Source organism: Trachypithecus francoisi, unplaced genomic scaffold, assembly GCF_009764315.1.
Source record: "Trachypithecus francoisi isolate TF-2019V2 unplaced genomic scaffold, Tfra_2.0 Lachesis_group16, whole genome shotgun sequence".
Lineage (NCBI taxonomy): Eukaryota > Metazoa > Chordata > Mammalia > Primates > Cercopithecidae > Trachypithecus > Trachypithecus francoisi.
The window spans coordinates 95,464,651-95,483,216 of NW_022681461.1; the positions used below are offsets into that span (position 1 = coordinate 95,464,651).

General features: G+C 63.3%; 3 protein-coding genes across 5 annotated transcripts; 2 read left to right on the forward strand and 1 right to left on the reverse strand.

The window, feature by feature from the left end:
- The first annotated feature begins 394 nt into the window (after positions 1 to 394).
- Positions 395 to 6,802, forward strand: NPDC1 (neural proliferation, differentiation and control 1). 2 transcript variants are annotated; one of them, XM_033238456.1, is made up of 9 exons: positions 395 to 741; positions 3,518 to 3,664; positions 5,104 to 5,229; positions 5,307 to 5,477; positions 5,554 to 5,620; positions 5,693 to 5,777; positions 5,855 to 5,934; positions 6,211 to 6,307; positions 6,414 to 6,802. In XM_033238456.1, exons 1-9 carry the CDS (start codon positions 630 to 632, stop codon positions 6,504 to 6,506), a joined length of 978 nt encoding a protein of 325 aa, XP_033094347.1. In that variant the 5' UTR covers positions 395 to 629; the 3' UTR covers positions 6,507 to 6,802. The 2 variants fall into 2 exon arrangements, with proteins under 2 accessions (XP_033094347.1, XP_033094348.1); XM_033238457.1 differs by lacking the exon at positions 5,307 to 5,477.
- Positions 6,803 to 9,909: 3,107 nt separating this feature from the next.
- Positions 9,910 to 14,083, reverse strand: CUNH9orf139 (chromosome unknown C9orf139 homolog). The gene is given in 7 exon segments (XM_033238461.1): positions 9,910 to 11,841; positions 11,843 to 11,887; positions 11,889 to 11,962; positions 11,964 to 12,029; positions 13,851 to 13,874; positions 13,877 to 13,951; positions 13,953 to 14,083. Coding segments are annotated over 7 exon segments (594 nt in total). The 5' UTR covers positions 14,052 to 14,083; the 3' UTR covers positions 9,910 to 11,630.
- On the forward strand, positions 13,975 to 16,789 carry FUT7 (fucosyltransferase 7). Of its 2 annotated transcripts, none has more exons than XM_033238459.1 (2): positions 13,975 to 15,097; positions 15,239 to 16,789. In XM_033238459.1, the coding sequence occupies exons 1-2, from the start codon at positions 15,085 to 15,087 to the stop codon at positions 16,252 to 16,254; spliced, it is 1,029 nt and encodes a 342-aa protein (XP_033094350.1). In that variant the 5' UTR covers positions 13,975 to 15,084; the 3' UTR covers positions 16,255 to 16,789. The 2 variants fall into 2 exon arrangements, with proteins under 2 accessions (XP_033094350.1, XP_033094351.1); XM_033238460.1 differs by having other exon boundaries at positions 15,403 to 16,789.
- The last annotated feature ends 1,777 nt before the right edge of the window (positions 16,790 to 18,566 follow it).

The window sequence follows — 18,566 nt, forward strand, 5'->3', positions numbered from 1 at the left end:
CCCGCGAATGGGGGTGCCCCTGCCTCTGTGGGCACACCTGTGCCTCCCTGCGCACCTGCTCAGCTTGTGAGCACCTGTCTGCGTAAGCCCGGCGCTCCTGTGTCCCTGTGCGCTGGCGAGGCTAGGCCCATACAGGTCCTCTGCCCCATCGCGGGTGCGGGTGAGGGGCTGGGAGTCCTACCGGGAAGAGGCCAGAAGGGAGCGCATCCCGGAGACACCCACCCGCGGCCTAAATCCAGCCGGACTTCTGGGAACTGCACCGGCCCCGGAGGCCGCAGGTGCCGAGACACCCTGAGGCCGAGAGAGGTACAGAGAGGCCCGGAGAGGGGACCAGAACTGGAGCACGGGGAGGGGGCGCAGCCTGGAGCCGCCCTCCCGCCCCCGCAGGTGGAGCGCGCAGGCGCAGTCTCCGTGCGCGCGCCTCGCCGGCGCCTCCATCCCGGATCCTTGCTGCAGCGTCAGCGCCGCCGCCCGTGCTTTTCCTCTTCCTCCTCCTTCTCCTTGGCCTCCGCCTCCTCTTTCCCCTCTGTCCTCCCCGGCTGCCTCCGCTGCTCCCGACGCGGAGCCCGGAGCCCGCGCCGAGCCCCCGGCCTCGCGGTGCCATGCTGCCTCGGCGGCGGCGTTGAAGGATGGCGACGCCGCTGCCTCCGCCCTCCCCGCGGCACCTGCGGCTGCTGCGGCTGCTGCTCTCCGGCCTCGTCCTCGGCGCGGCCCTGCGTGGAGCCGCCGCCGGCCACCCGGGTGAGCGAGCGCGCTGGGCGCAGGCCGCGGGGCTCCCCGGGGCCGGGATCGCCGGGCGGGAACCGGGTTGCCGGGCGCAGCCACCCTCATCCTTCCCAGGCCCGCAGGCCCTGCAGGCCTAGTCCGCTAGCGGCGGCGGCCCCGCCTCGCCTAGGATGGAATAAACAGGCCCCGGCTGGAGGGCGCAGCGCGGAGCCTCCGAAAGGCCGCGCCGGATGGGGCTTCTGCCGGTTCCCGGAGGCGAACCTAAGGTTCATGGCTTCTTCCGCAGGGAACCCGTCTGGCTCAGGCCTCCGTGCCGCGGCCATCTGGCTCTGGGCGGGCCCGCTGGGAGTCTGCCTGCGTCTCTGTGTGTCTCCGTGTTCGGGGCTCCTGCGGGTGCGGGCTGGCCCTGAGTGCCCGCCGGCTTCGCTGCCCGTGCGCGTCCCGGTGTCGGGGCCTAGTGCTACTCTGCCTGTCCTCACTCCTTGGGTGGCGCTGGGCACCGGCTTTGTGCGCCATGGTGGGCGCTGAAGTTCCGGGGACACTTGATGGCGCCGGCTCGGGGTCCTGTTCTAGCTTCAACGTGGGGAGGCTGTTGTAGCCTCAGAGCCTCCTCCTGCACCCCCTGCCCTCGAGGGCACTGGCATTCTCTTTGGGACTGAGGGCTGCAGGTGAACTCCGGAGGAGGGTGATAAGGCCAGGGTCCTGGGACACCCTTCCAGCTGCACAGATGGGTCCTGAGGCTCCAGAGAGCAGAGCTCCCTGCAGGACCCAGGATGCAAAGCTGACCTTTTTCTGGGGGGACTGAACTGGGAGACTGGACTGCATTCGTGCAATCCTCCTGGCAGCCCTGCAGAAGAGGTACTGTGAGCCCATTTTACAGGCAAGGAAACTGAGGCATGGAGAAGTTAAGTGGGTTGTGGCACAGCTGAGGCGCTGACCTGGGCAGCCTGGTTCTGCATGTGTGGTCTCAAGAGACCAGAGTGAGGCCGGCTTCCTCCTGGGCACAGTGCCCCTGGATGGGAGGTGGGCATGAACAGGACAGGCTTCCGAGAGTCAGAGTGTGGTCAGCCAGGAAAGGCGGAGGCCACCTATTCAGGAAACGGGGCTGCAGCTGCTGTGCTGAGCCCGGGTGGGTGGCGGGTGCCAGTCCTCAGTTCACCGGCCTCTGCGGCTTCATGTCTGCCTCACCAGGAGACCTAGCAGGGCCCTCCCTAGGCAACCCCCCCACTCCCAGTGCCCAGTGCTTGGAAGGGAGGGCCCTCAGGCAGCCCAGACGTTGAGTGGTGGGGGATGCCAGCCACTCTCCAACTGCTCTTGTTCCTGAGACCTCTCAGGAGGAGGAAGTGGGGGATAGAGGCTCCTGGGCTGGGGAATAAGAGTCTGGGAGGGGCCTGGAACCCAGACCCTACAGCCGGCTTTGTACCTCAGGCTCCTGCCTTTGGCGTGGTGGACTGTGGGTTATCAGCACAGGGGTAGGGACTGCCTCACTCGCCAGGTGCCAAGCTAGCAGGTGGGCCCAGGTGGACCTGCTGGCACAGGTTTAATGTTTAACATGCCCAAGTCCCGGCCCACTGATACTGAGGCTGCCGCCCCAGGTCATGGAGGGTGGGCAGTGCCTGGCATTGGCTCCTGTGCCCACCTGCCACTGCAGCTGCTGAGGCTGCTGGAACTGCCTCGAAGGGAAGCCGACAGCCTGAGGGCCCTGAGTGTCAGGTTACCAAGGAAACCAAGCCAGCCAGCCAAGGTCTGGAGAAGGACAGATGCCCCGTGTGGCCCCAGTGGCCCTGCCCGCAGTGTGCAGTGTGGGGCTGGGCAGAGAGGAAGAGTCCTGGGTAGCCCGAGGTCCCACCGCAGACTCCCCAAGCAGGGTTGATGGCCCTGCTGGGGTTCCCCTGGCTCCACTGGCTCGCCGTGACTGGGGACATTCCTTAGCTTTGAGGCACTCAGCTTCTGCATCCCAGAGGGGAAACTGAAGCAGAGGGCTATTGCCCTCTCGCCCCGTTCTCCAGCACCAGGATAAGACTGATAAGCCACATGTGTCAGCTGGTACCGTGGCCTGGGCCCCTCATCAGCGAGATGAAAGTGTGGTTAGGAACTAGTGTCTGGCCCGCCGTCCCCAGCACTGCCAACCTTGGCCTCCTGAGGCCCTTGGGTGCCACCTGGCCCCTGACTGCAGCCCCTGGTGGTGTGGCTTTGGGAGTGACCTGTTTGGGTTCTGTGTCTGAGGTCAGTGAGGCCAGCAGACTCCATTTTAGGTCTCCTTGGTGCCTGGGGTACAAGCCAGAGGCTGGAGGAGCAGCGTCCCTTCTTCCAGGCTGCGCACTTGTTCAGTGCCGGATTCAGGACAGAGAGGCACGGGAAGGAGAGGCCTCTGGCAGCATGGTTTGCTGCTCTCCAGAGACAGACCTAGGCCCCTCCCTCTGGGACTCCCAATCTGGATGGGGTTCCTGGCTCGCTGTGGGGCATGTTGAGGCTGGAGACTGGGCTTGTGGGGCTGCACGGCCCTGCCCAAGAGAACTCAGCACTGCCTGGACAGTGAGGCTCAGCTTCTGAGTTGAGGACTCTATCAGGCCTGGAAGTGGACCTGGGGAGGGGGAGGGGCAGGGTAGTTCTGAGAAGTCCTAAGACTGTTTGCTTCCTGGTTCTGAGCCCCTGCGGCAGGGAGGAAGGGCCTGTCCAGAACAATGGCCAGAACCAGGCCCGGCCAGCTCTGGGGGTGTCAGCGCTGCCATGTGCAGGGGCCGAGCCCTGCGGGGCCGTGAGCCGGCCCTGCCTTCTGCTTCCTTCCCAGATGCAGCCGCCTGTCCCGGGAGCCTGGACTGTGCCCTGAAGAGGCGGGCAAGGTGTCCCCCTGGTGCACGTGCCTGTGGGCCCTGCCTTCAACCCTTCCAGGAGGACCAGCAAGGGCTCTGTGTGCCCAGGATGCGCCGGCCTCCGGGTACGAGGGCAAAGGGGGAAGTCGATGGGGGGATGTCCCTGCGTGAACCTCTCCCTGTAAGAAGCGGCCGGCCGGGCATGGTGGCTCATGCCTGTAATCCTAGCACTGTGGGAGGCCCAGGCAGGTGGATTTCTTGAGGTCAGGAGTTCAAAACCAGCTTGGCCAACAAGGTGAAACCCTGTCTCTACCAAAAAAACAAAATAGCCAGGCGTGATGGCACATGCCTGTAGTCCCAGCTACTCGGGAGGCTGAAGCAGGAGAATCGCTTTAACCTGGGAGGCAGAGGTTGCAGTGAGCCGAGATTGCACCACTGTACTCCAGCCTGGGCGACAGGGTGAGACTGTGTCTCACAAAAAAAAAAAAAAAAAAAAAGCCTGCAGCCTCGATGCCCAGGCCTGTGCCAGGTGGTCCCAGTGCCCCTGGACCTTGTGGGGTGTTGGGTCCAAGGCCTGGGAGATCCTCCTTCACTCTCCACGAAGCTTCCCACCCTTTCCAAATGGAGCTGGACCCAGGCCTGGGGCACTCAGGCCCTCCTAGGGGCAGGGCTGTACAATAGGAAATGCTGGAGTGGCCACGGGAGAGGAGGGGTCCATTCTCCCCGGGCCTGGGCTCTGCAGGGTCTGCCCAGAAGCCCTCCAGGCCCCCACTTCCCCTTCCGCAGGCAGCTTGCTCTTTTCCTCCACTCACTGTCCTGTCCACCCGTTGGCACATGTTTACGTGTGCTGGCACGGCTGGGTGCTGGGTGTGCCCCACCTGCTAGCCTGAGCCGCATCTGTCGGGATGGCCAGTCACTGAGTGACTTCAGGTGGTGACGGCTTTGCTCAGAGGTGCTGGGGGTGGGAGCAGCAGCGGCTTCCCAGAGTGGGTGTTGAGAGGGGCACCGAGAAGTGGCTGTAAGGGTCTGTGTGGGCTCATTGCCTGCCTACCGGGGAGCGTCTGCCTGGACTGTGCAGCCCACAGTGGGCACCACTGGGGCCCTGCCACCAGCCCCACCCCTGACGGCTGCCCCTGTTCTCCTGATGACCTGGGGAGGGGTCCCGGATGCTTGACTTCCTTCGGCTTTCCTGCACTCCTTGGGGGAGTCACTGCCCCTCTGCCTGAGAACGTGCTTGGAGGTGGGGAAGCAGAAGGAGCTATGCTGGCCGGCCCTTTATGGACATGCGTTGGGGCGAGAGATCCCACTCCTTCCTCCCGCTGCCCGGTCTTTGAACATTTCCCTAGCACCTCCTCTCCTTTGCCCTGCCCCCACTTTCCGGGAAGCACTGCCCCTCACAGGAAGCGCCCCCACTGTCACCATGGCAATCCGGGAGGGAGAGGGCCCCCAGGCGTGTTCCCAGTCCTCAGGCGCCTGGGAGGAACCTGCCAGGAACAGGGAGGCCCGGCCTGGGGCTACCTCCTGGACGGGGTCCCTCCACCTGATGGCCCCTCACCCTCCCCAGGTGGGGGCCGGCCCCAGCCCCGACTGGAAGATGAGATTGACTTCCTGGCCCAGGAGCTTGCCCTGAAGGAGTCTGGACACTCAACTCCGCCGCTGCCCAAGGCCCGACAGCGGCTCCCAGAGCCTGGTGAGACCCCCGCTTCCCCTGCCCTATGGCCCTGTCCCCAGCCCAGTGCTCTCGCTCTAACCTGTCTTCTCTCGCAGCCACCGTGGGCTTCTCAGCACGGGGACAGGGACTGGAGCTGGGCCTCCCCTCCACTCCAGGAACCCCCATGCCCACGTCCCACACCTCCCTGGGCTCCCCTGTGTCATCTGAGCCGGTGCACATGTCGCCCCTGGAGCCCCGGGGAGGGCATGGCGACGGCCTCGCCCTTGGTAGGTCTTGGTCGGGGGTGGGCAGGGGCGGCAGGGCCCCCCCGCAGAGGCTGCCCTCACACGCCCCCTTCCGCAGTGCTGATCCTGGCATTCTGTGTGGCTGGTGTGGCTGCTCTCTCCGTAGCCTCTCTCTGCTGGTGCAGGTGAGCCAGCGGCCTTGGGCAGGGCAGGGAGGGCACCACACGCTCAGAGGTCTCAGGCCCCACTCCCCACAGGCTGCAGCGTGAGATCCGCCTGACCCAGAAGACTGACTACGCCGCTGCGAAGGCCCCTGGCTCACCTGCAGCGCCCCGGATCTCGGTGTGTGGCCCTCTTCGGCCCTGAGGCTCCCGTCCAACTCTGACCGCCACCTGACCCTCACCCCCTCCTTCCCACAGCCTGGGGACCAGCGGCTGGCACACAGCGCGGAGATGTACCACTACCAGCACCAGCGGCAGCAGATGCTGTGCCTGGAGCGGTGAGTGGCTGCCCCGGCCCCGCCACCCCCTCTCACCCACCTCCCATCCCCACCTCCACCTCCCCTGGTCAACTTTACCCTGGGCCCTGCCACCCTCACCTGCACCCTCACCTGCACCTCCCCTGCCGCCCTGCACCCTCACCTCCCCGGCCAACTTCACCCTGGGCTCTGCTCCCCTGCCACCCCAGGGCTGAGGTGGGCTGAGTGCCCACTTCCAGACTGGGCCACTGGCACCTCGGGGGTGTGGGGAGGACCCAGCGATCCCCCCCCACCCAGGCATAAAGAGCCCCCCAAGGAGCTGGACACGGCCTCCTCGGATGAGGAGAATGAGGACGGAGACTTCACGGTGTACGAGTGCCCGGGCCTGGCCCCAGTGAGTGCCTCAGGGTGCAGGGAGGGGCATACCATCTCCTGGGGTTTCCTCCCAGCAAGCATGCCCCCAGTCCACCCACTGCCGAGCCTGACACCCACGTTCGCAGACCGGGGAAATGGAGGTGCGCAACCCTCTATTCGACCACGCCGCACTGTCCGCACCCCTGCCGGCCCCCAGCTCACCGCCCGCGCTGCCATGACCTGGAGGCAGACAGACGCCCACCTGTTCCCTGACCTCGAGACCCCCGGGGAGGGGCAGGGCCCGGAGCTTCCCACTAAAAACATGTTTTGATGCTGTGTGCTTGTGACTGGGCCTTGGGCTTCAGGATGGGAGACCCCCAAACATTTGTGCCAGGAGACCTCCTGGTCCCCTGCACCTCTCCTGTTCAGTTTGGACCCCCAAACTGGAGGGGCAGGGAGAACCGTGGAGCGCAGGAATGGGTGGGGAATTCTAGAGACAAAAGCCAATTAAAGTCCATTTCAGACCTGCGGCTTCTGCCTGTGTTGCCGGCTTGGGTTAATCTTCCGCCGTCCCCATCCACCATTTGGGGCCCTGGTAGATGGACCTCCGAGTGGAGGGGCCTGGGGTCTACTCTTGCACCCCCAGAGGGAGGAGGCCTTTCTGTCCCCTCATGAGGAGGACCTTCCTGTCCCGTGGAGCTGGAGGAGAGGCCATGGGATCATCCCCACCCTCCTCAGCCAGGCCTCACCCCTGCGGACCCTTCTACTCAGGTGGGAGAGGGGAAGGGTGCAGCATAGGGCTGGGCCAGCCCAGAGTTGGTTCTGCGGTCCGAAAGACCCCATCGTGTGTGATAAAGAGGGCTGGAGCAGGGGACAGTCCACACACACCTGGATGTGGGTGCCCATCACCTCCAGGCAGAAGGAAAATGATGCAGACATTGAGTCTGGGTTTCTCATGGGGACTGCGGACGTCAGGCCCTGCAGCACATGGAGAAGGGATGGCAGGCAGGGGTACCTGTGTGGCACCAGCTATGCACAGCCAGGTGGACTCGTGGCCGGGTGAGGGGTGTGATGGGAGGGGCCTGGACACCTGGAGCTGGGACTTGGCCCCTCCTAAATTTGGAGCAAGAAGGCCCCAAGGGAGGGAGGGGGACCATGTGGTCAAAAGTGCCCAGATCAGGCCAGTACCAGGTCAGGGTGCAGGGGCTGAAACTCTGTGTCCCACTGACGCTGGGGATGTAGGAGGACTGGGTTCAGAAGCACCTCAGTGGTTATTAGGAGTCTGGAGGTCCAGGCGCCTAGACAGCCCTGGTGTGTTATTATTAATCAGGGTTCTCTTTATTTATTTATTTATTTATTTATTTATGAGACGGAGTTTCGCTCTTATTGCCCAAGCTGGAGTGCAATGGCGCGATCTTGGCTCACCGCAACCTCTGCCTCCCACCAATCTCCCTCCCTCCAAGCTCCCCACCCTCCAGCCTCCCTCCCTTCAAGACCCCCACCCTTCAAGCCCTCTCCCTCCAGCCCCCTCCCTCCAAACCCCCTCCCTCCAAGCCCCCTCCCTTCAAACCCCCCTCCCTCCAGCCCTCCTCCCTCCAAGCCCCCTCCCTCCAGCCCCCTCCCTCCAAACCCCCTTCCTGCCTCAGCCTCCCAAGTAGCTGGGATTATAGGCATGCGCCAGCACACCCAACTTATTTTGTATTTTTAGTAGAGTTTTCTCCATGTTGGCCAGGCTGGTCTCGAATTCTCGACCTCAGGTGATTTGCCCACCTTGGCCTCCCAAAATGCTGGGATTACAGGCGTGAGCCACCGCACCCGGCCAGTCAGGGTCCTCTTAGAGAAACAGAACTAATAGGAGATATATATATGGAGGGAGCCCAGGCACGGTGGCTCACGCCTGTAATCCCAGCACTTTGGGAGGCTGAGGCGGGCAGCTTGCCTGAGCTCAGGAGTTTGAGACCAGCCTGGGCAACACAGTAAAACCCCGTCTCTACTAAAATACAAAAAATTAGCCAGGCGTGGCAGCGGGCGCCTGTAGTCCCAACTGTCTGGAGGCTGAGGCAGGAGAATTGCTTGAACCCAAGAGGCGGAGGTTGCAGTGAGCCGAGATTGCACCACCGCACTCCAGCCTGGAGACAGCGAGACTCTGTGTTAAAAAAAACAAAGAAAAAGAAAAAAGAAATATATATATATATAAAGGGGAGTTTATTAAGTATTAACTTACATGATCACAAGGTCCCACAATAGGCCGTCTGCAAGCTGCAGAGCAAGGAGAGCCAGCCCAAGTCTCAAAGCTGAACTTGGAGTCCGATGTTTGAGGGCAGGAAGTGTCCAGCACGGGAGAAAGATGCATGCTGGGAGGCGAGGCCCATCGTCTCCTTTTCACATTTCTCTGCTTTATATTCACTGGCAGCCGATTGGGTTGTGTCCACCAGATGAAGGGTGGGTCTGCCCTCTGCAGCCACTGACTCAAATGTTAATCTCTTTTGGCAACACCCTCACAGACAGCCAGGATCAATACTTTGTATCCTTCAATCCAATCAAGTTGACAGTATTAACCATCACACCTGGCATGGCGAAGATAAGACCCACTGGGCACAGTCCCTGAAGAACGGGTGGGCCAGGCAGACTGGGGGAAAACTGCTCACCTCTGCTGGGGGAGACTGGCTTGACCTAAGCAACATGTTTTGGGAGCCAGAGCCCACCCAGACCAGGAAGCCCCCTTGACCCTCACCTCTCACTCCTTGCCTGTGACCTTGGGCTGGCCCTCAGCTGGAAGCCTCCGTGGCCCTCTGGGCACTGCTGTGATGGGCAGGGTGTGATGGGAGCCTGTGTGTGGGCCCTGGTGTGATGGGTGCGTGCATGGGGCAGGGTGGACGCTGAGCCCACGTGGCACGCCCATGCCCACACCCATGCCCACCGTCCTTCACTCTAAGCCATTAGCCACAGGTAAAGCGGGTGGGTGCAGAGAGGCCCGGGCGTCACTCAAGGGTACAGGGCAGCGTCTGGCCCAGGCCAGTGTGTCAGTGGCTAGGAGGCTCCCCTGGAGCGCCACAGTCAGTCCCTCAGGTCACAACACCTGTCCTGCTGGCCTGACCCCGGGACCCCAGAGCAGCCTCCTAGTGTGTTCCATCTTCTTGGGGTCCCCAACCTGTCCCCAGGGTCCCTGATGCCCATTTTCTCAGGGATTGGCAAGGAGGGTCTTCCTCCCAGAGCAGCTGCATGAGAAGGGAGCCGGTGGGCCTGAGCTGGGAAAGGGTTGGCAGGGGGCTGGGGTCCTCCGGTTGCGGCACAGGCCCCCGTGCAGCCCAGCACCCTGGGATTTGTGGATTTTTTTTTTTTTTTTTTTTTTTTTTTTTGAGGAGGAGTCTCGCTCTGCGCCCGGACTGAGTGCAGTGGCCGGATCTCAGCTCACTGCAAGCTCCGCCTCCTGGGTTTTTTACGCCATTCTCCTGCCTCAGCCTCCCTAGTAGCTGGGACTACAGGCGCCTGCCACCTCGCCGGCTAGTTTTGTATTTTTAGTAGAGACGGGGTTTCACCGTGTTAGCCAGGATGGTCTCGATCTCCTGACCTCGTGATCCGCCCGTCTCGGCCTCCAAGTGCTGGGATTACAGGCTTGAGCCACCGCGCCCGGCCTTTTTTTTTTTTTTTTTGAGACAGACTCTCACTCTGTCACCCAGGCTGCAGTGCAGTGATATGATCTTGGCTATCTGCAATCTCCATCTCCCAGGTTCAAGCGATTCTCCTGCCTCAGCCTCCTGAGTAGCTGGGATTACAGGTGCCCGCCACCACACCCAGCTAATTGTTGTATTTTTAGTGGAGACGGGGTTTCAGTATGTTGGCCAGGCTGGTCTCGAGCTCCTGACCTCAGGTGATCCACCTGCCTTGGCCTCCCAAAATGGGATTACAGGCATTAGCCACCACGCCAGCTTTTTGGCTTTTGTTGGCCCCTGGCCAATTCAGACAGAAGGCCTTCAACTTTGTCCAAGCTCCTGCCCCCAGCCATCAGGAGCCCCCATGCTCCCATAGGCCCCAGGCTGTGGGTGAGCTGCCCTGAGACCCCAATCCTGGGCTTGGGACCTGGCTCAGCCTTGCCTGGGGTCCCATTACTTCCTTTCCACTTTACCTTCTGCTGTTGCTATCCCTGTCCCAGGGCCCTGGTGGCAGCAAGAGGCAGACTTCACCTTGGTTTCTGGCTTGACCCTGAGCCCTGAGCCTGCCTAAGCCTGCTGACCCTGGCCCGGCAGCCCAGCCCCCTCTCTAGTTCCCACTTGAGGAAGCCCAGCGAGACACTGATGTGCATCTTCCAGCCTCAGCTACCTCCCCACTTGGTGCCCTGCCCACACCTGGTGACCTCCTGAGCACAGATGCCCAAGGGTGACATGCAGACCCTGGCAGAGACCCTGGGGTGGCACTCATCTGTGCGGAGATGCCCCCAACGCAGCAAGATGCTGGGGCAGGACCATGCTTGGCCCAGAATGTGGGGCATGTGATCCCCGAGCCAACACCCTAGGAAGCGAGGACCTCCCCAGCTTCTAGCCCTGGGAGGTGATCTTGTTCCCCAGCCTGGGTGGCTGGGTGGGCCGGCCCCAGGTTCACAGTTCCTGACTGCAGCCCTCCCCTACAGCCACGCAACACAGAGGAGCAGGGCAGGGCAAAACTTGGGGTGCAGAGTGGGTCCCTGGAGGACCACAGCCCCACCCAGCAGCTCCACCTGGAGGAAAACAAGGACACAGACGTGATCCCCCCCCTTCCTGGGGCTCAATGGGATGAAAGTGGGAGGGGAGGTGCTGGGCTCACCCGCTGCACCGCCGCGTGCTGCTCCTCGGCCAGTCCCTCCACTTGGGGGTCCCCTTGGCCACCTGCCAGGCTCCGTGCACCCACCCACCTTTCCAAAGGCGAGGTCAGAGGGGTTTTCCAGCCCCCAGTTCCACCTTGTTATTGAGGATGAACGGCCGGCTCCCTTCTCGCCGGGGGCCATGTAGCTTTGCAGCACACCACCAGGGGGCGCTCGAGACACGCATCTGGACTACCCTGCTCAAGCCAACCGGGTGAAGCAGGTGAGGGATCAGGGAGACAGCCAGGCTCAGCCGGCTCTCTGAGGCGCCCCTCGGGCTGGGGCTGGATGCCCCTCACCTTGCTGCTGCCCTGGGTGCCGCTGTCTGCAGGGGGCACTGGCCAGTGGTCTGCGCTTGGTCTGGAGTGGGGCCCACTGGGTTGAGGCCTCTTCAGTGGTCATCCACCGGGAAGCTGGCCCACAGTGAAGGCTCGGCTGGGAAGAGCTTGTGTCCTGATCATCACTATGCCCACAGACCACGGAGCTGGGGTTGGCTGCCTGCCTGGGTCCACACAAACCCAGGGAGTCAGGTGGCCTGGGTGGGGTGAGATGAGGAGGAGCCCCCACCCCACAACTTTCTCTTTGACTCATGCCCTTTTCTTTCCTCTGAGAGGCTTTCGTTCTGACCCATTTCTGGGCAAAACCCCCGAGCCCCGTTTGCCAGCTCGCAGGTTCCCACGCACAGCTGGGCCCCATGGCAGCCACCCTGCCCGGGGTCCTCAAGGAGGAGCAAGCTAGGGTGGGGGAGGCTCCCGCAAATCCACCCAGGAAGGGAGCAGACTGGCTGCGGCTGAGGTCGGTGGCGAGGGACCCTGCCAGCCTGGCAGCACAAACAGGAAGGATGGCGGGCTCTGGCAGCCAGAGGCCGGGTCACCCGCAGGTGCGGCAGGACAGCCTCCTTCCTGCAGGAGCTGCCACCGGGTGCCTGTTGCAGGGAGAAGAGGTGGGGTGGCGTGAGGCTGAAGCCAAAGTGAGGCTCCCCGGGGGCTCCCTGCCAGGGAAGGAACGCTGTGGTGGGATTAAAGGCCCAGGTGCCACTGTGGTCATCACCCAAAACATGGTGGGCTGGAAGGGAGGGGCGGGAGGCGGCTGCCCACTCTGGTGCCAGCCCCTAAGCCAAGCAGTTCAGGTGCTGACAGTTTCCCATGGTGCCCACAGGAACCCCTCCCTCCAAGCCCCCCTCCCTCCAAGCTCCCCTCCCTTCAAGCCCCCCACCCTTCAAGGACCCTCCCTCCAGCACCACTCCCTCCAAACCTCCCTCCCTCCAAACCCCCTCCCTCCAAGTCCCCCTCCCTCCAAGCCCCCTCCCGTCAAGCCCCCTCCCACCAATCTCCCTCCCTCCAAGCTCCCCACCCTCCAGCCTCCCTCCCTTCAAGACCCCCACCCTTCAAGCCCTCTCCCTCCAGCCTCCTCCCTCCAAGCCCCCTCCCTCCAGCCCCCTCCCTCCAAACCCCTTCCTCCAGCCCCCCTCCCTCCAGCCTCTCCCTCCCTTCAATCCCTCTTGCCTCCAAAGCCCCTCCATGCCCCCTCCCTCCAGCTCCCCTCCCTCCAGCCCCCCTCCCTTCAAGCCCCCTCCCTCCAAGTTCCTCGCTCCAGCCTCCCTCCTTCCAGCCCCCTCCCTCCAAGGCCCCCTCCCTCCAAACCCCCTCCCTCCAGTCCCCCTCCCTCCAGCCCCCTCCCTCCAGCCTTCCTCCCTCTAGCCGTTGCACAAGTTCCGCAGCACAGCTCAGCTCGGAGGCTACACTGGGCCACAGGGGTGGGGGCCTCTGGCTACCACCCTGTCCCAGTCTTGCCTCTGTCCCCACAGTGGGATCCTCCCACTTCAGTCTCCAGCTGCCAGCTGCCTGGTTCCCCTCCCAAGGCAGCCTTGTACTCACTGTGGGGCCGGGGATAGGCCAGCAGCCCCTGGGGCCCAAGAGTAGAACAGGACAGGGACGGGGTGGTGGGAGGCAGGCTCCCTCGGAGGGTGCTGGGGTAAAGGCCTGGACAACAGTTCATGGTTGCCATTCCTCCCAGGACACACGATCTGAGCCCTCAAAGGACCTGACAGGACAGACGCGTCCTCATTCCCAGAATCCCAGCGTTTTGGGAGGCCGAGGTGGGAGGATTGCTTGAGCCCAGGAGTTTGAAACCAGCCTGGACAACATAGCAAGACTCTGTCTCTACAAAAAATTTTTAAAAATTAACCAGGCATGGTGATGCACACCTATAGACCCAGCTACTTGGGAGGCTGAGGTGGGAGCATTGCTTGAGCCCAGGAGGTTGAGGCAGCAGTGAACCGTGACTGCGCCACTGCACTCCAGTCTGGGTAACAGAGCAAGACCCTGTCTCAAAAAGACCAAAAACCAAGAAACAAAAACCCACACACAAAAAAGCAAACTTGGCTGGGCACGGTGGCTCATGCCTGGAATCCAAGCACTTTGGGAGGCCGAGGCTTGTGGATCATCTGAAGTCAGGAGTTCAAGACCAGCCTGGCCAACATGAGAAAACCCCATCTCTACTAAAAATACAAAAATTAGCTGGGCGTGGTGGCAGGTGCCTGTAATCTCAGCTACTCGGGAGGCTGAGACAGGAGAATCGCTTGGACCCAGGAGGTGGAGGTTGCAGTGAGCCGAGATCACAACACTTGATCCTGACTTCAGGTGATCCACAAGCCTCGGCCTCCCAAAGGGCTGGGATTGCAGCCTGGGCAATAGTGCAAGACTCCTTCTCAAACAAACAAACAAACAAACAAACCAAGCCTGACCTGCATTGAGATCTCCAGGACGTCACATTGGGCGTGAGGGCTGGGTCTGCCCATGCCTGGGACCCCACAAGGTCCTTTGCAGCAGAGTGGCCAACTGGTTGGGGTGAAGCTGATGGAGCCTGCCACTGTGGCTGAGTGGGGTGTTGGCTGGGGCTCAGGGTGACCCTGCAGGGCCATCCCAGCCTGGCTGACGCCCAACATGGGCTGGTGTAGAAGGAACCTGGCCCCGAGGCTCCAGGCCCTGGCTAGAGGAAGCACAGACTCTTCAGGCTGGGTCCTCTCCTCTTCCTGGAGCGGGTGCCAGCCCCCAGCCTGCTTGCGTCAGGGACAAAAGGACTCCTTTCCTTTCCAGCCTGGAAAGCCCCTCTGCTGCAGGCTGGAGGAAGGGACCCTGGGTCTAACCTATAGTCAGAGGCGTCTATGGGCATGGAGCTGGACAGGGAAAAGGACAAAGCAGCCTCCATCCACAGTTCACTCTGGGACCAGGCCCTTGCAGGCACGCGCTGGGCTCCTGTGGGAAGGCTAAGGGCCCCAGGACAGACCTCCTCTCCGGGCATCTGGGTTCCTAGATGGCAGAGTGGGGTGGGGTGGTCCAATTGGGAGCCTCAGCCTCTGGCAAAGAGCTGAGCACAGCACGTCTGCAATGTGTAAGATTCTCCTGGGCGACCAGGGCCCAGCCGGTGGTGAGCTGGGGGAAGTGGGTGCTCCTGCGGTGGGAGGAGCCATCTGGCCCTCTGGGGAAGTGCGCTCGCTGTCTGCAGCGCCCAGGCCTGAGTAGCTGGGTGGGGGCTGGGGGGCCATCTCCGCTCAGGGTGCCCGCACCTGGGTCTTCCCTGCCCTAGGCCAAGCCTTCCTGTGCCTCCCCATCCTCTGCCTGCCCAGCTGGACATCTCTGGGCCTCTCTGGAGACCAGTGGGGTGGGCTGGGGGGGCGTCGTATTGGCCCGGCTTGGCACCCCTCTTGTGGCTGTACCCCTCCCAGCAGCCCCAGGACTAGCAAGTCCCCAAGATGGGGGTGGGGACAGCGGTTGATGCCAAAGGTTGTGGGGGCAGGGGCGGGGCAGGAGCAGGAAGGTCCCCTGAGTTCCCTCACCTTGGGCAGAGATAAAAGGAACACAGTTGCAGTTGCAGGAGGGGCTGAGCCAGGGCACAGCTGTGATTTCAGGGCCTCTCTGGTAGCTGCTGTGATTTGAGAATCTCGGGTGTCTTAGCTGACTGATTCTGGGAGACTGTGGATGAATAATGCTGGTGAGTGTCTGGCCCTGGGGGAAGCCCGGGCTGGGGAGAGCTAGGCAGTCTGGGAGGGGAGGATGGGGGAGACGCTGAGTGGGGCGTTTGGGTGTCCCTGAGCCCAAGTGACAGAGCCTCCCCTCCCTTGTGCTGCTGCAGGGCACGGCCCCACCCGGAGACTGCGGGGCTTGGGGGGCCTGGCCGGGGTGGCTCTGCTCACTGCCCTCTGGCTCCTGTGGCTGCTGGGGTCAGCCCCTCAGGGTACCCCGGCACCCCAGCCCGCAATCACCATCCTTGTCTGGCACTGGCCCTTCACTGACCAGCCCCCAGAGCTGCCAGGCGACACCTGCACCCGCTACGGCATCACCCGCTGCCACCTGAGTGCCAACCGAAGCCTGCTGGCCAGCGCCGACGCCGTGGTCTTCCACCACCGCGAGCTGCAGACCCGGCGGTCCCACCTACCCCTGGCCCAGCGGCCACAAGGGCAGCCCTGGGTGTGGGCCTCCATGGAGTCGCCTAGCCACACCCACGGCCTCAGCCACCTCCGAGGCATCTTCAACTGGGTGCTGAGCTACCGGCGTGACTCAGACATCTTTGTGCCCTATGGCCGCCTGGAGCCCCACTCGGGGCCCTTGCCACCACTGCCAACCAAGAGCAGGGTGGCCGCCTGGGTGGTCAGCAACTTCCAGGAGAGGCAGCTGCGTGCCAGGCTGTACCGGCAGCTGGTGCCTCACCTGCGGGTGGACGTCTTTGGCCGTGCCAATGGACGGCCGCTGTGCACCAGCTGCCTGGTGCCCACCGTGGCCCGGTACCGCTTCTACCTGTCCTTTGAGAACTCTCAGCACCGTGACTACATTACAGAGAAATTCTGGCGCAACGCACTTGTGGCTGGCACTGTGCCGGTGGTGCTGGGGCCCCCACGGGCCACCTACGAGGCCTTCGCGCCGGCCGACGCCTTCGTACATGTGGATGACTTTGGCTCAGCCCAGGAGCTGGCGGCTTTCCTCACCGGCATGAACGAGAGCCGATACCGACGCTTCTTTGCCTGGCGTGACAGGCTCCGCGTGCGACTCTTCACCGACTGGCGGGAGCGTTTCTGTGCCATCTGTGACCGCTACCCGCACCTGCCCCGCAACCAGGTCTATGAGGACCTTGAGGGCTGGTTTCAGGCCTGAGCTCTGCTGGCCGGGGGAGGTGGGTGTGGGTGGAAGGGCTGGGTGTCGAAATCAAACCACCAGGCATCCGGCCCTTACCGGCAAGCAGCGGGCTAACAGGAGGCTGGGGACAGAGGTCAGGAAGCAGGGGTGGGGGGTGCAGGTAGGCACTGGAGCAGGCAAAGGAGGCGAGAGCAGGAGGGAGGTAACGGGCGCCCGCTGCGGCAGACGGGAGGGGAAAGGCTGCCGAGGACCCTCTCCACCCTGAACAAATCTTGGGTGGGTCAAGGCCTGGCTGGAAGAGGGTGAAAGGCAGGGCCCTTGGGGCTGGGGACACCCCAGCCTGCAGTTTGTGGGGGCCAAACCTGGGACCCCGAGCTTCCTCTGTAGCAGAGGCACTGTGGTCCCTGGGACACAGGCACGGGTCCCTGGCACATCCACAGTTCTGAGGTCCCTGTGTGTAGGCTGGGGCGGGGCCCAGGAGACCACGGGGAGCAAACCAGCTTGTTCTGGGTTCAGGGAGGTAGGGCGGTGGACAATAAAGGTCTGACCAGTGCCTCGTGGGTCACCTCCGTGCAGTGCCACAGAACCTGTGTCTGCCCTCCCCTGACATGTCGCCCCCACGGCCATGGGGCTGCTTGTTCCCCACCGGGGATCCTGTCTCCTGACCTCGGAGCTTTTGCTCACCCTCCATCTGAGAGCCCTCCCTGTGCTGGGCTGCCCACTGCCTCCCCCAGTTCCTACAGCCTCCACCAAACGGCCCCTTATCAGAGAGCCTTCCGTGGCCCCCAAAAGGCCAAGGCGATGAGCCCAAGAATTCAAGACCAGCCTGGGCAGTGTAGTGAAACCTCATCTCTACCAAAAATACAAGAATTAGCAGGGCGTGGTGGGGCACGCCTGTGGTCCCACCTGCTTGGGATACTGAGGTGAGAGGATGGCTTGAGCCCAGGAGGTTGAAGCTTCAGTGAACCGTGATCACACCATGGCACTCCAGCCTGGGCAACAGAATGAGATCCTGTCTCAAAACAAAAACCAAAAACAAGCCAAGGTTGGGGAAGAGTAGGGAACGGACTTCAGAGGCCTGGCCAGGCTGAAAGCGTCCATCTGCCAGGCCCGCAGGCTGGAGGGTGTCTTGGGCGACAGGGTCTGACCTGTGCCCTGGAGCTCCCTCTGGTGGCCAGTGCTGGGGAGGCACTGGGGATGCGGCTGCAGCCAGGGAGCCCCTGTAGTGGCCGGTGGGGAGTGGGGCGAGGAGGAGGGAGGCCAACCCACGGGTGGTGCTGACCAGGGCTTCAACAGGCCAAGCCCCTGGGGCCGGGGCACAGGGCTTGTCCCTACCCCAGGTCGTGGTGGGCAGGTTGAGGGCAGTAAGCCCCCCTCACCCATGGCTGTGGCTTATGGGAAAGACCTGCTGGTAGCTTCCTGCCCTGACCTAGCTCTGTGGACTAAGCAGGGAAAAGCAAGTGTCCTGAGGCTGCGGGCTGTGGGGGGGAGGCTGATTCCTCACCCACCAGCCCAGGGTCACCTTCCTGCTGCAAAGGAGCTGGGAGTGGGGAGCTGTGGCGCCAGAGGTCTTTCACTTGAGGGTGCACCCTCTATGTGCACCCAGACACTGGACACCACACAGCCCTACTTCACCCCATTCACAGGTGTGGGAACTGAGGCTGGGAGGCGCTGTCAGAGCCACCCATGGGGCCAGCCTGCCCTCTGTCGCCCTCTGCAGGCCACGCGGAGGAACTGCCCCACCTCCCCGGGGCGCCCCGGCAGGTGCCAAGCTACAGCCGCAGAACCGCCTGACCCCGAACTCTCCGTGCAGAGAACAGACTTGCCCGGTGAAAAATGAGCCGCGTGCAGCAGGGGCAGTCTCGGTCCCCTGCCTGTTCCGCCCACGGCGAGCGTTCCTGGGGCCTCGAGTTTTCCCCCTTCCGCTGGCTGCTCGGAACCGCGGGACCGACCCACCGGGCCGCCCTGCCTCCCCTCCAGGTGGGCGCCACCTGGACTCCAAGTGCTGGTTTACAAGGCACACAGGAGACCCTTATGGGGTTGAGCTGGCGCCTCGCCACCGTCCGCTCGGCGCGCCCCTGGGACAGTGAAGGCTTGGGGCGCCTCTGCAGAGTCGCCAGCACAGTGGGCGCAGCCGGATGCCCCTGGGAGAAAGCGCAGCGCCCGAGGGTCCCCTGGCCTACGAGGGCTGAGCCGGGGTCTCGGATTGGATGTGGGCGCGTCGCGTGACGCCCGGCGAGGGGCGGCCCAGAGGCTTCCCGGCGGCGGCGCGCGCAGGGTCTCGGGCCCGGGTCGGTCCCGGGCGCGGCGCGGGCGGCGGGCGCCTCCTG

What these genes read in the sequence shown, in the direction of transcription:
- NPDC1 (XM_033238456.1), top strand. Translation starts at nt 630, where the DNA reads ATGGCGACGCCGCTGCCTCCGCCCTCCCCGCGGCACCTGCGGCTGCTG. An exon ending in TGGCGACGGCCTCGCCCTTG is followed by an intron (nt 5,478 to 5,553) that starts GTAGGTCTTGGT and finishes CCCCTTCCGCAG; the next exon opens with TGCTGATCCTGGCATTCTGT. An exon ending in CAGATGCTGTGCCTGGAGCG is followed by an intron (nt 5,935 to 6,210) that starts GTGAGTGGCTGC and finishes CCCCCCACCCAG; the next exon opens with GCATAAAGAGCCCCCCAAGG.